At 39.3% G+C, this 15,059-nt stretch overlaps 1 protein-coding gene across 3 annotated transcripts in view; it reads right to left on the reverse strand.

Moving 5' to 3' along the window:
- IDE (insulin degrading enzyme) overlaps positions 1-15,059 on the reverse strand; it is a 167,425-nt gene that overhangs the window by 89,759 nt on the left and 62,607 nt on the right. For all 3 annotated transcript variants that reach the window (XM_022569341.3, XM_022569339.3, XM_089897924.1), the window contains 2 exons: positions 14,364-14,444; positions 12,745-12,848 (listed from right to left, as the gene is read on the reverse strand). In XM_022569341.3, the coding sequence (XP_022425049.1) occupies positions 12,745-12,848; positions 14,364-14,444 (185 nt within the window). The remainder of the gene's footprint in view (positions 1-12,744; positions 12,849-14,363; positions 14,445-15,059) is intronic.

Genomic DNA, 15,059 nt, shown 5'->3' on the forward strand with positions numbered 1-15,059 from the left:
AATTTTTTTAAAAAACGGTTTCTTAAAGTAAGAAGGAATCAAGAAAGGTTAGGCTAAAAGTTTAGAGAATTCAATCAGCTTGAATTCTGGGCAAGATGTTTTAAAACATAGTTCCTGACTCAAGAGGGGGAAGATGGCGGAAGAGTAAGACGCGAAGATCACCTTCCTCCCCACAGATACATCAGAAATACATCTACACGTGGAACAACTCCTACAGAACACCCACTGAACGCTGGCAGAAGACCTGAGACCTCCCAAAAGGCAAGAAATTCCCCACGTACCTGGGTAGGGCAAAAGAAAACAGAATAAACAGAGACAAAAGAATAGGGATGGGACCTGCACCTCTGGGAGGGAGCTGTGAAGGAGGAAAGCCCTACCCCCACTAGAAGCCCCTTCGCAGGCGGAGACTGCGGGTGGCGGAGAGGGAAAGCTTCGGAGCCGCGGAGGAGAGCGCAGCAACAGGGTGCGGAGGGCAAAGCGGGGAGATTGCCGCACAGAGGATCGGTGCCGACCGGCACTCACCAGCCCGAGAGGCTTGTCTGCTCGCCCGCCGGGGCAGGCGGGAGCTGGGAGCTGAGGCTCGGGCTTTGGTTGGATGGCAGGGAGAGGGCTGGGGTCGGCGTGAACACAGCCTGCAGGGAGCTAGTGCACCATGGCTAGCCGGGAGGGAGTCCGGGGAAACGTCTGGACCTGCCGAAGAGGCAAGAGACTTTTTCTTCCCTCTTTGTTTCCTGGTGCGGGAGGAAAGGGAATTAAGAGCGCTGCTTAAAGGAGCTCCAGAGACGGGCGCGAGCCGCGGCTATCGGCGCGGACCCCAGAGACGGGCATGGGACGCTAAGGCGGCTGCTGCCGCCACCAAGAAGCCTGTGTGCGAGCACAGGTCACTATCCACACCTTCCCTGCCGGGAGCCTGTGCAGCCCGCCACTGCCAGGGTCCCATGATCCAAGGACAACTTCCCCGGGAGAATGCACGACGCGCCTCAGGCTGGTGCAACATCTCGCCGGTCTCTGCCGCCGCAGGCTTGCCCCGCATTCGTACCCCTCCCTCCCCTGGCCTGAGTGAGCCAGACCCCCGAATCAGCGGCTCCTTTAACCCCGTCCTGTCTGAGCGAAGAACAGACGGGAGCTGTGCGAACAAAGAAGAGAAAGGGAAATTTCTCCCAGCAGCCTCAGGAGCAGCGGATTAAATCTCCACAATCAACTTGATGTACCCTGCATCGGTGGAATGCCTGAATAGACAACGAATCATCCCAAATTGAGGAGGTGGACTTTGAGAGCAAGATATATTATTTCTTCCCTTTTTCCTCTTTTTGTGAGTATGTATGCATATGCTTCTGTGTGACATTTTGTCTGTATAGCTTTGCTTTCACCATTTGTCCTAGGGTTCTGTCCGTCCGTTTTTTTTGTTGTTTGTTTTTTACTTTAAAAAATTGTTTTCTGCTTTTCCCTGGTGGCGCAGTGGTTGAGAGTCCGCCTGCCGATGCAGGGGACACGGGTTCGTGCCCCGGTCTGGGAAGATCCCACATGCCGCGGAGCGGCTGAGCCCGTGGGCCGTGGCCGCTGAGCCTGCGAGTCCGGAGCCTGTGCTCCACAACAGGAGAGGCCACAACAGTGAGAGGCCCGCATACCGCAAAAAAAAAAAAAAAAAAAAAAAATCTTTCTTAATAATTATTTTTATTTACTTTATTTTATTTTATCCTCTTCCTTTCTTCCTTCCTTCCTTCCTTTCTTTCTTTTTCTTTCTTCTTTTTCTCCCTTTTATTCTGAGCCGTGTGGATGAAAGGCTCTTGGTGCTGCAGCCAGGAGTCAGTGCTGTGCCTCTGAGGTGGGAGAGCCAACTTCAGGACACTGGTCCACAAGAGACCTCCCAGCTCCACGTAATATCAAACGGCAAAAATCTCCCAGAGATCTCCGTCCCAACACCAACACCAAGCTTCACTCAACGACCAGCAAGCTACAGTGCTGGACACCCTATGCCAAACAACTAGCAAGACAGGAACACAACCCCACCCATTAGCAGAGAGGCTGCCTAAAATCATAATAAGGCCACAGACACCCCAAAACACACCACCAGACGTGGACCTGCCCACCAGAGAGACAAGATCTAGCCTCATCCACCAGAACACAGGCACTGGTCCCCTCCACCAGGAAGCCTACACAACCCACTAAACCAACTTTAGCCACTGGGGACAGACATCTAAAACAACAGGAACTACGAACCTGCAGCCTGCAAAAAGGAGACCCCAAACACAGTAAGATAAGCAAAATGAGAAGACAGAAAAACACAGCAGATGAAGGAGCAAGATAAAAACCCACCAAACCTAACAAATGAAGAAGAAATAGGCAGTCTACCTGAAAAAGAATTCAGAATAATGACAGTAAAGATGATCCAAAATCTTGGAAATACAATAGAGAAAATGCAAGAAACATTTAACAAGGACCTAGAAGAACTAAAGATGAAACAAGCAATGATGAACAACACAATAAATGAAATTAAAAATACTCTTGAAGGGATCAACAGCACAATAACTGAGGCAGAAGAACGGATAAGTGACCTGGAAGATAAAATAGTGGAAATAACTACTGCAGAGCAGAATAAAGAAAAAAGAATGAAAAGAACTGAGGACAGTCTCAGAGACCTCTGGGACAACATTAAATGCACCAACATTTGAATTATAGGGGTCCCAGAAGAAGAAGAGAAAAAGAAAGGGACTGAGAAAATATTTGAAGAGATTATAGTTGAAAACTTCCCTAATATGGGAAAGGAAATAGTTAATCAAGTCCAGGAAGCACAGAGAGTCCCATACAGGATAAATCCAAGGAGAAACACACCAAGACACATATTAATCAAACTGTCAAAAATTAAATACAAAGAAAACATATTGAAAGCAGCAAGGGAAAAATAACACACAAGGGAATCCCCATAAGGTTAACAGCTGATCTTTCAGCAGAAAACTGCAAGCCAGAAGGGACTGACAGGACATATTTAAAGTGATGAAGGAGAAAAACCTACAACCAAGATTACTCTACCCAGCAAGGATCTCATTCAGATTTGATGGAGAAATTAAAACCTTTACAGACAAGCAAAAGCTGAGAGAGTTCAGCACCACCAAACCAGCTTTACAACAAATGCTAAAGGAACTTCTCTAGGCAAGAAACACAAAAGAAGGAAAAGGCCGACAATAACAAGCCCAAAACAATTAAGAAAATGGGAATAGGAACATACATATCGATAATTACCTTAAATGTAGATGGATTAAATGCTCCCACCAAAAGACACAGACTGGCTGAATGGATACAAAAACAAGACCCATATATATGCTGTCTACAAGAGACCCACTTCAGACCTAAGGACACATACAGACTGAAAGTGAGGGGATGGAAAAAGATATTCCATGCAAATGGAAATCAGAAGAAAGCTGGAGTAGCAATTCTCATATCAGACAAAATAGACTTTAAAATAAAGACTATTAGAAGAGACAAAGAAGGACACTACATAATGATCAAGGGATTGATCCAAGAAGAAGATATAACAATTGTAAATATTTATGCACCCAACATAGGAGCACCTCAATACATAAGGCAAATACTAACAGCCATAAAAGGGGAAATCGACAGTAACACATTCATAATAGTGGACTTTAACACCCCACTTTCACCAATGGACAGATCATCCAAAATGAAAATAAATAAGGAAACACAAGCTTTAAATGATACATTAAACAAGATGGACTTAATTGATATTTATAGGACATTCCATCCAAAAACAACAGAATACACATTCTTCTCAAGTGCTCCTGGAACATTCTCCAGAATAGGTCATATCTTGGGTCACAAATCAAGCCTTGGTAAATTTAAGAAAATTGAAATCGTATCAAGTATCTTTTCCAACCACAACGCTATGAGACTAGATATCAATTACAGGAAAAGACCTGTAAAAAATACAAACACATGGAGGCTAAACAATACACTACTTAATAACGAAGTGATCACTGAAGAAATCAAAGAGGAAATCAAAAAATACCTAGAAAAAAAAGACAATGGAGACACAATGACCCAAAACTTATGGGATGCAGCAAAAGCAGTTCTAAGAGGGAAGTTTATAGCAATACAATCCTACCTTAAGAAACAGGAAACATCTCAAATAAACAACCTAACCTTGCACCTAAAGCAATTAGAGAAAGAAGAACAAAAAAACCCCAAAGTTAGCAGAAGGAAAGAAATCATAAAGATCAGATCAGAAATAAATGAAAAAGAAATGAAGGAAACGATAGCAAAGATCAATAAAACTAAAAGCTGGTTCTTTGAGAAGATAAACAAAATTGATAAACCATTAGCCAGACTCATCAAGGAAAAAAGGGAGAAGACTCAAATCAACAGAATTAGAAATGAGAAAGGAGAAGTAACAACTGACACTGCAGAAATACAAAAGATCACAAGAGATTACTACGAGTAACTCTATGCCAATAAAATGGACAACCTGGAAGAAATGGACAAATTCTTAGAAATGCACAACCTGCCAAGACTGAACCAGGAAGAAATAGAAAATATGAACAGACCAATCACAAGCACTGAAATTGAGACTGTGATTAAAAATCTTCCAACAAACCAAAGCCCAGGACCAGATGGCTTCACAGGAGAATTCTATCAAACATTTAGAGAAGAGCTAACACCTATCCTTCTCAAACTCTTCCAAAATATAGCAGAGGGAGGAACACTCCCAAACTCATTCTACGAGGCCACCATCACCCTGATACCAAAACCAGACAAAGATGTCACAAAGAAAGAAAACTACAGGCCAATATCACTGATGAACATAGATGCAAAAATCCTCAACAAAATACTAGCAAACGGAATCCAACAGTACATTAAAAGGATCATACACCATGATCAAGTGGGGTTTATTCCAGGAGTGCAAGGATTCTTCAATATATGCAAATCAATCAATGTGATACACCATATTAACAAATTGAAGGAGAAAAACCATATGATCATCTCAATAGATGCAGAGAAAGCTTTTGACAAAATTCAACACCCATTTATGATAAAAACCCTGCAGGAAGTAGGCACAGAGGGAACTTTCCTCAACATAATAAAGGCCATATATGACAAACCCACAGCCAACACTGTCCTCAATGGTGAAAAACTGAAACCATTTCCACTAAGATCAGGAACAAGACAAGGCTGCCCACTCTCACCACTCTTATTCAACATAGTTTTGGAAGTTTTAGCCACAGCAATCAGAGAAGAAAAAGGAATAAAAGGAATCCAAATCGGAAAAGAAGTAAAGCTGTCACTGTTTGCAGATGACATGATACTATACATAGAGAATCCCAAAGATGCTACCAGAAAACTACTAGAGCTAATCAATGAATTTGGTAAAGTAGCAGGATACAAAATTAATGCACAGAAATCTCTGGCATTCCTATACACTAATGATGAAAAATATGAAAGTGAAATTAAGAAAACACTCCCATTTACCACTGCAACAAAAAGAATAAATATCTAGGAATAAACCTACCTAAGGAGACAAAAGACCTGTATGTAGAAAATTATAAGACACTGATGAAAGAAATTAAAGATGATACAAATAGATGGAGAGATATACCATGTTCTTGGATTGGAAGAATCAACATTGTGAAAGTGACTCTACTACCCAAAGCAATCTACAGATTCAATGCAATCCCTATCAAACTACCACTGGCATTTTTCACAGAACTAGAACAAAAAATTTCACAATTTGTATGGAAACACAAAAGACCCCGAATAGCCAAAGCAATCTTGAGAACGAAAAGTGGAGCTGGAGGAATCAGGCTCCCTGACTTCAGAGTATACCACAAAGCTACAGTAATCAAGATAGTATGGTACTGGCACAAAAACAGAAATATAGATCAATGGAACAGGATAGAAAGCCCAGAGATAAACCCACGCACATATGGTCACCTTATCCTTGATAAAGGAGGCAAGAATATACAGTGGAGAAAAGACAGCCTCTTCCATAAGCGGTGCTGGGAAAACTGGACAGGTACATTTATATGTATGAGATTAGAACACTCCCTAACACCATACACAAAAATAAGCTCAAAATGGATTAAAGATCTAAATGTAAGGCCAGAAACTATCAAACTCTTAGAGGAAAACATAGGCAGAACACTCTGCGACATAAATCACAGCAAGATCCTTTTTGACCCACCTCCTAGAGAAATGGAAATAAAAACAAAAATAAACAAATGGGACCTAATGAAACTTCAAAGCTTTTGCACAGCAAAGGAAACCATAAACAAGACCAAAAGACAACCCTCAGAATGGGAGAAAATATTTGCAAATGAAGCAACTGACAAAGGATTAATCTCCAAAATTTACAAGCAGCACATGCAGCTCAATAACAGAAAAACAAACAACCTAATCCAAAAATGGGCAGAAGACCTAAATAGACATTTCTCCAAAGAAGATATATAGATTGCCAACAAACACATGAAAGAATGCTCAACATCATTAATCATTAGAGAAATGCATATCAAAACTACAATGAGATATCATCTCACACCGGTCAGAATGGCCATCATCAAAAAATCTACAAACAATAAATGCTGGAGAGGGTGTGGAGAAAAGGGAACACTCTTGCACTGCTGGTGGGAATGTAAATTGATACAGCCACTAGGGAAAACAGTATGGAGGTTCCTTAAAAATCTACAAATAGAACTACCATACGACCCAGCAATCCCACTACTGGGCATATACCCTGAGAAAACCATAATTCAAAAAGAGTCGTGTACCAAAATGTTCATTGCAGCTCTATTTACAATAGCCAGGACATGGAAGCAACCTAAGTGTCCAACATCGGATGAATGGATAAAGAAGATGTGGCACATATATACAATGGAATATTACTCAGCCATAAAAAGAAACGAAATTGAGTTATTTGTAGTGAGGTGGATGGACCTAGAGTCTGTCATACATAGTGAAGTAAGTCAGAAAGAGAAAAACAAATACCGTATGCTAACACATATATATGGAATCTAAGGAAAAAAAAAAAAGCGTCATGAAGAACCTAGGGGTAAGATGGGAATAAAGACACAGACCTACTAGAGAATGGACTTGAGGATATGGGGAGGGGGAAGGGTAAGCTGTGACAAAGTGAGAGAGTGGCACGGACATATATACACTACCAAACGTAAAACAGATAGCTAGAGGGAAGCAGCCGCATGGCACAGGGAGATCAGCTCAGTGCTTTGTGACCACCTAGAGGGGTGGGAGGGAAGGAGACGCAAGAGGGAAGAGATATGGGAACATATGTTTATGTATAACTGATTCACTTTGTTATAAAGCAGAAACTAACACACCATTGTAAAGCAATTATACTCCAATAAAGATGTTAAAAACAACACAAAACAAAACAAAACATAGTTCCTACCTGGCAGGAACTCATAATCCAATGAGACACATGACCTAAAGCAAAATGTGATATGCTGGACTTCCCTGGTGGTGCAGTGGTTAAGAATCCGCCTGCTGGGCTTCCCTGGTGGCGCAGTGGTTGAGAGTCCACCTGCCGATGCAGGGGACATGGGTTCGTGCCCCGGTCCGGGAAGATCCCACATGCCGCAGAGCGGCTAGGCGCGTGAGCCATGGTCGCTGAGCCTGCGCGTCCGGAGCCTGTGCTCCGCAACGGGAGAGGCCACAACAGTGAGAGGCCAGCGTACAGCAAAAAAAAAAAAAGAATCCGCCTGCCAATGCAGGGGACACGGGATTGATCTCAGGTCCAGGAAGCTCCCACATGCCTCAGAGCAACTAAGCCCACGTGCCACAACTACTGAAGCCCGTGCGCTTAACGCCGTGCTCTGCAACAAGAGAAGCCACCGCAATGAGAAGCCTGCGTACCGCAACGAAGAGTAGCCCCCGCTCGCCACAACTAGAGAAAGCCTTCGCGCAGCAACGAAGACCCAACACAGCCGAAAAATTAATTTATTAATTAAAAAAATGTGATATGCTGATCCCATGTTAGCAGATACAGGACTTCATGGATCTTTAAAGTGCAAAGGTGGACCAAACAACAGAAAAAAGGCGTTGAAGCTCAGGATCGGTGAGTGAGCCAGCCGGGTGACTCAAATGAACTCACATCTCCAACACAGATGAGTCACATTTTCTGATGCTTAGGCAACTAACAAATCCCAGCAGGATCATTGCCTATCACCTTTTATAATTAATGGATGACAGGAGAAGAGGCAGAAGACTGAAGATGGGCAAATGCTCTGATTTTCAGAAAGGAAAAGGAGTGTGGCCTAAAAACCATAAACCAGTGGATTAGGCACTGACCTCCTGACAAAATTCTACAGTCAACTGTCAGACTGTCAAACATCTGGATAAGAAGACAGTTATCACTGGGACCTACATGGATTTACCAAGAATAACTCCTCCCAAACGAATGGATTTATTTATGACCTGAGCAAGGCATGTGGCAAAAACTCTATAGCTGTATTTGTAGGTTTAAAATGGGCACCAAATGATAGGATCAAAGAAGGTGGGTGATGATGATGATGAAATAGGAACAGGTAAAGATCTTTGAGAAGGTAAATCAAGTCTCAACATTGAAAAGAACTCTCTAACAATTAGAACTGGCAAAAACGGAACTGGCTACCTTGGTATTTAATGAGTTCCCCATCCTTGAAGGAATTTAAGCTGAGGCTGGTAACTACTTGTTAGAGATATTGCAGAAGAGATATATACTTGACAGAGGTTGGATTAAATGACCTTTAAGGTTCCTTTCATTCTGAAGGATTTTCCTATTAATTTTCCTACCTGGTTGCAATGCTAAACTTGTCTCAGTGGGTATTAAAGAAAATAATCGTACCCTCCAGCAACCCCAATCTGGCTTGGCAGTTGGCATTATTATCCCAGGCTGTTCTGCACTATGTCACTGACTGCAGTTACAATTATAACAGCCACAGAGATCAATCTTATAGAGAAAAAGTGCTTTTTCGTTAAAGGTGAAGGTAGAGAGAAAAAGAGGTTCTCAATTCTAACTGTATAAGATATGGAATTTAGAAACAGGCAATTTAACAAAAGTAAAATGTATGCTCTGGCAAATTCACTCCTATAAAATGTTTCCGGGTCTGGGAATTCCCCGGCAGTCCAGTGGGTAAGACTCCACACTTTCATTGCCGAGGGTGCAGGTTCCACCCCCGGTCAGGGAACTAAGATCCCACAAGCTGTGCAGTGAGGCCAAAAAAAAAAAGAGAAAGAAAGTGTTGCAGGGTCAAATAACTGGATCTAGGGCTGCAAAAATTATACGAATATAATTAAATCATGATTTTTCTTGCCAAAAAAAGCACATCTTTGTTATATGATATAATCTTAAATAGGATTACCTCGTATTTGTACAATAGTTTTCAACTTTGCTAAATCATTTTGCATCACATAGAAAGATAAAGCACTACTACATTTTTCAGGTGGGCAATTTTCCAGGAAATTAAATGAGAGTAAGTGTTCATGACATTATATAACTTTTCACATGTCCCCTTTGCAGAATAATGAACTCTGAGGTTTCACATTAGTTATTCAATACACACTGGTTGAAGGAAAAAAGTGATCTCTCCAAGATAGCATGACTAGTAGGTGAAGAAACCTTAAAAAGTGTTTACTGAGTTTTATGATTAAGTTTAAAGCTCTTTCTCCTCATTTTGATAGGAGGGAGGTTTTGTTTTTAGAAGGTATATAATAAAATTCAACAGAATTTAGGTGTTTTTTTTTTCTTCAGAATATATAAGGTACATTGAGGAAAACAGAAATAAGTAAACTGTTTTACTTACCTAAAATGATTTAACGTGTGTTCTGAGTATTTTTCTTCCTTGTATTTTAATCATCTAAGCAAATGCATAAATCACCTTAAGAACAGAAGTTCTTAATCTTGATGAAGTCCAATTTATCAATGTCTTTTCTTTAATGGTTACTGCTTTTTATGTTCTAAAAAATCTTTGCTTATCTCAAGGTTTTAAAGATATTTTCAAACTGTATTTTCTCCTAGAAGTTTTCTAGTTTTAGCCTTTATACTGAGGTCTATGATCTATCTCAAATTAATTTTTGTGAATGTTGTGAGGTAAAGGTCACATTTAACCTTTTCTTCCATGTGGCTATGCAGCATGTGGAAGAGCACCATTTGTTGAAAAGATTTTCCTTTCCCATTTTAATTATGTCGGTGCTTTTGTCAAAAAAAAAATCAACTGACCAATGATTAATGGGTAAAGAAAATGTGGTGTATACATACTATGGAATACTATTTAGCATTAAAAAGGAAGGAAATCCTGTCACATGCTACAAGATAGATGAACCTTAAGGATGTTATGCTAAGTGAAATAAAGACATGTTTCACGAGTCCATCTATATTAGGTATCTAAGTAGTCAAATTCACACAAAGAGAAAGTAGAACGGCTATGAACAGGATATGGTGGGGTTGGGAAGGGTAAGAGGAGGAGTTGTTTAATGGGTATAGATTCAGTTTTGCAAGATAAAAAAGTTCTGGAGACGTTTCACAACAATACAAATATACTTAACACTACTGAATTGTACACTTAAAAACAGTTAAGATGGGGACCTCCCTGGTGGTCCAGTGGTTAAGACTCTGGGCTTACACTGCAGGGGTCATGGATTCAATCCCTGGTCTGGGAAGTAAGATCCCACATGCTGCATGGCATGGCCAAAAAAAGGTTAAGATGATAAATATTATGTTATGTGGGGGTTTTTTTTAACCACAATAAAAAAGAAATCAATTGATCATATATGTGTGGGCTTATTTCTAGACTCTGTTCTGTACTAATGATTTCTTTGCCTATCTTTATGCCAATACTACAATGTCTTAAGTACTATAGCTTTATAGTAAGCTTTCAAATTTGGCAGTTTTAGTCCTCCAACTTTTGTTTTTTTGTGCAAGAGTGTTATGGGTAATCTAGGTCTTTTGTAGATCCTTATGAATTTTGGAATTAGCTTACCAATTTCTAAAAGAAAAAAAAGCCTGCTAGGATTTTGATTGTGATTACACTAAGTCTGTGAATCAAATGGGAGAGAATGGACATTTTAATAAAATCAAGTCTCCTAATCTACAAACAAGGTCTTTAATATCTCTGGGCACTGCTTTGTAGTTTTTTGTGTAGAGGTCTTGTTTATCTTTGGTTAAATTCATTCCTAAATATTTTATGTTTTTGTTGCTATTGCAAAATAATTTTTTTAACTTAAAAAGTTTTTGTTTTGATATAATAATAAATTCCTACAGTTAGGAAGTTGCAAAAATAGTACAGGGCGGTCCTGTGTACTCTTCACCTACTTTCCCTCAATGGTTACATTTTACATAATTATAATATAGTACAATATCAAAAGTATTATAAATTGGATTATAAATTGGTGTTGGTACAATGTGCACAAACAAAATTGGTGTTGGTACAATGTGTGTGTATAGTTCTATGTCATTTTATCACATATACAGATTTGTGTAAACAGCAATAATATTCCTTTTAACTTAATTTTCCTACTGTTTGTTGCTGGGATACATCTGAAAAAGTTCAAACAATGGTAACTAGGAAAATGACTTTGATAGAATAGTTCTGTCAGAGGATTTTTTCTTCAAAAAGTTCTACCATATTGTTGATTTTATTCATAAAATGACTATTCCAAAAAACATATTTACTCAATCACTAAGTTCCCAGGAGAATTTTGGAAATATGTGCTCAAAAGAGGAGAAAAAGAAAAAATGCAAAGTATGTGCCAGTCAAGTGTATTCCTTTTATTCTTGACTTCAGAAAATATAGATGAAATTAAATTCTAAGGCAGAAATATCATGTAGTTCATAAGCTCTTTAGGGCTGACCCTCCTCTAACAGGAATACTTCTGTTACTGTAAGAGCTCCTCCAACTTTTGATCTCCTGGTTAACAACGGGTCAGTCAGAAGCATTCTGAGATTGTAATCCTTACTTCTACTTAAAAAAAAAGAGGTGTCCTCACTTGCTTTTTAAACCAGATAAGTGAGCTGACACTTCTAGTATTTGAGTAAGGATGAAGCCAGGTTAAGACGATCTATTACTATATTTTATTCATAATGAAATTATGATTATGTTAAAAAAAAAGAATCTTCATGTGTTCGAGATATTGACTTAAAATAATCTAGAGTGGAGGGAAGGGTCTTCCCTGGTGGCACAGTGGTTAAGAATCCGCCTGCCAACGCAGGGGACATGGGTTCCATCCCTGGTCCAGGAAGATCCCACGTGCCGCGGAGCAACTAAGTCTGTGTGCCACAACTACCGAGCCTGTGCTCTAGAGCCTGCAAGCAACAACTACTGAGCCCACGTGCCACAACTACTGAAGCCCGTGCACCTAGAGCCCGTGCTCCACAACAAAAGAAGCCATTGCAATGAGAAGCTCGCGCACCACAACGAAGAGTAGCCCCTGCTCACCGCAACTAGAGAACGCTCAGGCGCACTAACAAAGACCAAATGCAGCCAAAAATTAATTAATTAGTTAATTAATTTAAATAAATAGAGTGGAGGGAGGATGAGTGAACAAGTGTAGGTAAAGATAAAAAAGACCAACCGTGTACTGACTGTTTAAGTTTGGTACTGTTTCATTATACTTATTCTCTCTACTTTTGTAATCATGCTTGATAAAAACTTTAAAAGCACTTTATTCACAATTTCAAATTTTCAGATTCCAATCATTTTTGAAAATTTAGTATGTAACAGGAAAATCTGTAGAGCAACTCACCTGACATTTTCTGGTCTGAGTTTATCGAGAACCATCTCTATTAAATCGGGTCTAAATTCTTCCAGTAAATATTCAGCTGTGAGCACTTCTTCTAGGGGATAGTACTTTTTAAAAGGAAAAGAAAGAAATAAAATTTGCAAGGCTACAATAGAGTCTAACTTATTAAAGCAAACAGATCTCTAACATGTTAAATCCTCTATTTTACACCCCCCTCTTCCCTTCAATTAAATTTTACTCCACTGGAAAAATTTCTGAATCTTTTGTCTTTCCTACCACACTTTAAACAATTTCATATTGTGGGATGATTCTGCAGTTAACCCCTAAACACACTTACATTATAGAGAACAAAATCACATTTTTTCAGGGAAAAATGTGAGTAATACCTCTAGCTAAAACTGAGTACTTGTTAATAAAGAAAATTTGATGATTAAATGCTGACACCTGTAGGATTCTTAATATAAAGTACATACATTTTAATAAACAGAATTTCGACTCAAATTTCTATGAATGAAATCAGACAAGCATTTAGAGAATTGTTGTGTAGGAAAAATGGCTTATATTTTCAGTTAGTAAAGAAAAATAATGTAGAAGATGCTTTTTAGTACAAGCAACTTACTGATAGACTGATTCATTCATTCAACAAGTATGTAATGAATACCTACTCTGTGCCAGGCACTGTTCTAGGTGCTGCTGTGGATACAATGGTAGATAAGACAGATGATGTCCCTGCTCTCTAAGGAGCTTATATTCTAATTGGGAGGGAGGCAGACAACAAACAAACAAATACTGTCATTATAGTGATAGGTGCTATGAAGAAAGTTTTAAAAGGGGCAGGGTCATGATTGGGAGGTCAGGGAAGGTCTCTCTGAGGGAGAAACATCTGAGAGGAGACCCAAATGATAAGAAGAATCTAGTCATGGAAAAACCAGAAGTGTTCCAGGCAGAGAAAACAGCAAATGTCAGGGCCCTGAGAGGGAGGAGTAAACTTAATGCTTGAAGATTAGGCACATAGCCAGTGTAGCTGGAGTGGAATGGAAGTGGTGTGGAATTCAGTCAGAGAGAGGCTGGGACCAGACTGCCATGTAGGTCAAGGTAAAAACTTAGATCTGTTCCAACTCTGATGGGAAACTTACTTGACACAGAGGAGTGGAACAATCTGATTTGGGTTTTCCAAAGATCACTGAGGCTGGAAAAATAAACTATGGTGGGGCAGAAGAAGGCAAGCAGGGAACCCAGGTAAGAGACTATGACGGTAGTCCAGGCAAGAAATGCTGGTAGCTCATATGAGGGTGGTAGCAATGGAAATGGAGAAAAGTGGATGATTTATAGCTTTCACGTAAGTAGCACCCGACACACTGTAGAATTGAAAAATACTTAAAGCCAACAAGCAAAATGCCTATGAAATGAAAATATTACAGAAGATGATTTTTAGGATGATGAAAATTAAGATTTAAAGAATGTCTTCACATCAAATTTTACCTGGTTGCTACGAAGTCTGAAGTTTTAGACTCTACCTTCAATTTTTATCATTTGTGTAGTAATGAAAGTAATATTATTTATACAAGATCACTGAAATACTCTACATGCCAATGTATAGAGTAAAATAACAATAAACTTACATGCAATATTCCTGCAATCTTAGAGGTATAACCCCGTGGCCTCTCTTTATCTTTAAACCTAAAAGCAACAGCATTCAAGTCCTAAACGAAAAATTAAATCAATTAGACATAAGTCACCTATTATTTAGAAATACTTTTTTTTGGGGGGGGATTGGTTTGCACTATAGACTTTCTACTCCATATTTAACTATCACACTTCCTGAAAAAATGGCTATGCTTGATTTAGGAATGTACAGAACATGAATGAAAATAACAAACACAGAATATGATTCTGTTGAAACTATTAGTCAAAGAATTAGGAAAACTGTGGAGGAAGCTTGTGAGATCCAACAGTTGCATACATGATGATTTTGCTGACCCTTTCAGAGAACTGCAGCCTGATTAGAACTTATTGTCATAAGTTTCACAAGCAGAGATTATACCTTTAAACTTTTATCTATGTAAAGAGGTTATCTCTTATCCTAAAATACATTTCAGAGTCTTGATAGTCCTTAATTATATAGTAGATATTTTTAAAAACTCTTAAAAGAAGGCTTTAAACATTTAAAAGACAAATACCTTCTGTTTTATGCAAAAAAAAAAAAGGCCAGGCTTTTCCATACATAAGACAATAAAATCACTTTTAAGAACACAATCATATATATAACAATTCACTGTTTCTTTGAGAGTATGCTACAAATTTTTATCACGAGATCT

Source organism: Delphinapterus leucas, chromosome 16 (assembly GCF_059928025.1).
Source record: "Delphinapterus leucas isolate spDelLeu-1000000601 "Yukka" chromosome 16, BTC_Dleu_Yukka2, whole genome shotgun sequence".
Taxonomy (NCBI): domain Eukaryota; kingdom Metazoa; phylum Chordata; class Mammalia; order Artiodactyla; family Monodontidae; genus Delphinapterus; species Delphinapterus leucas.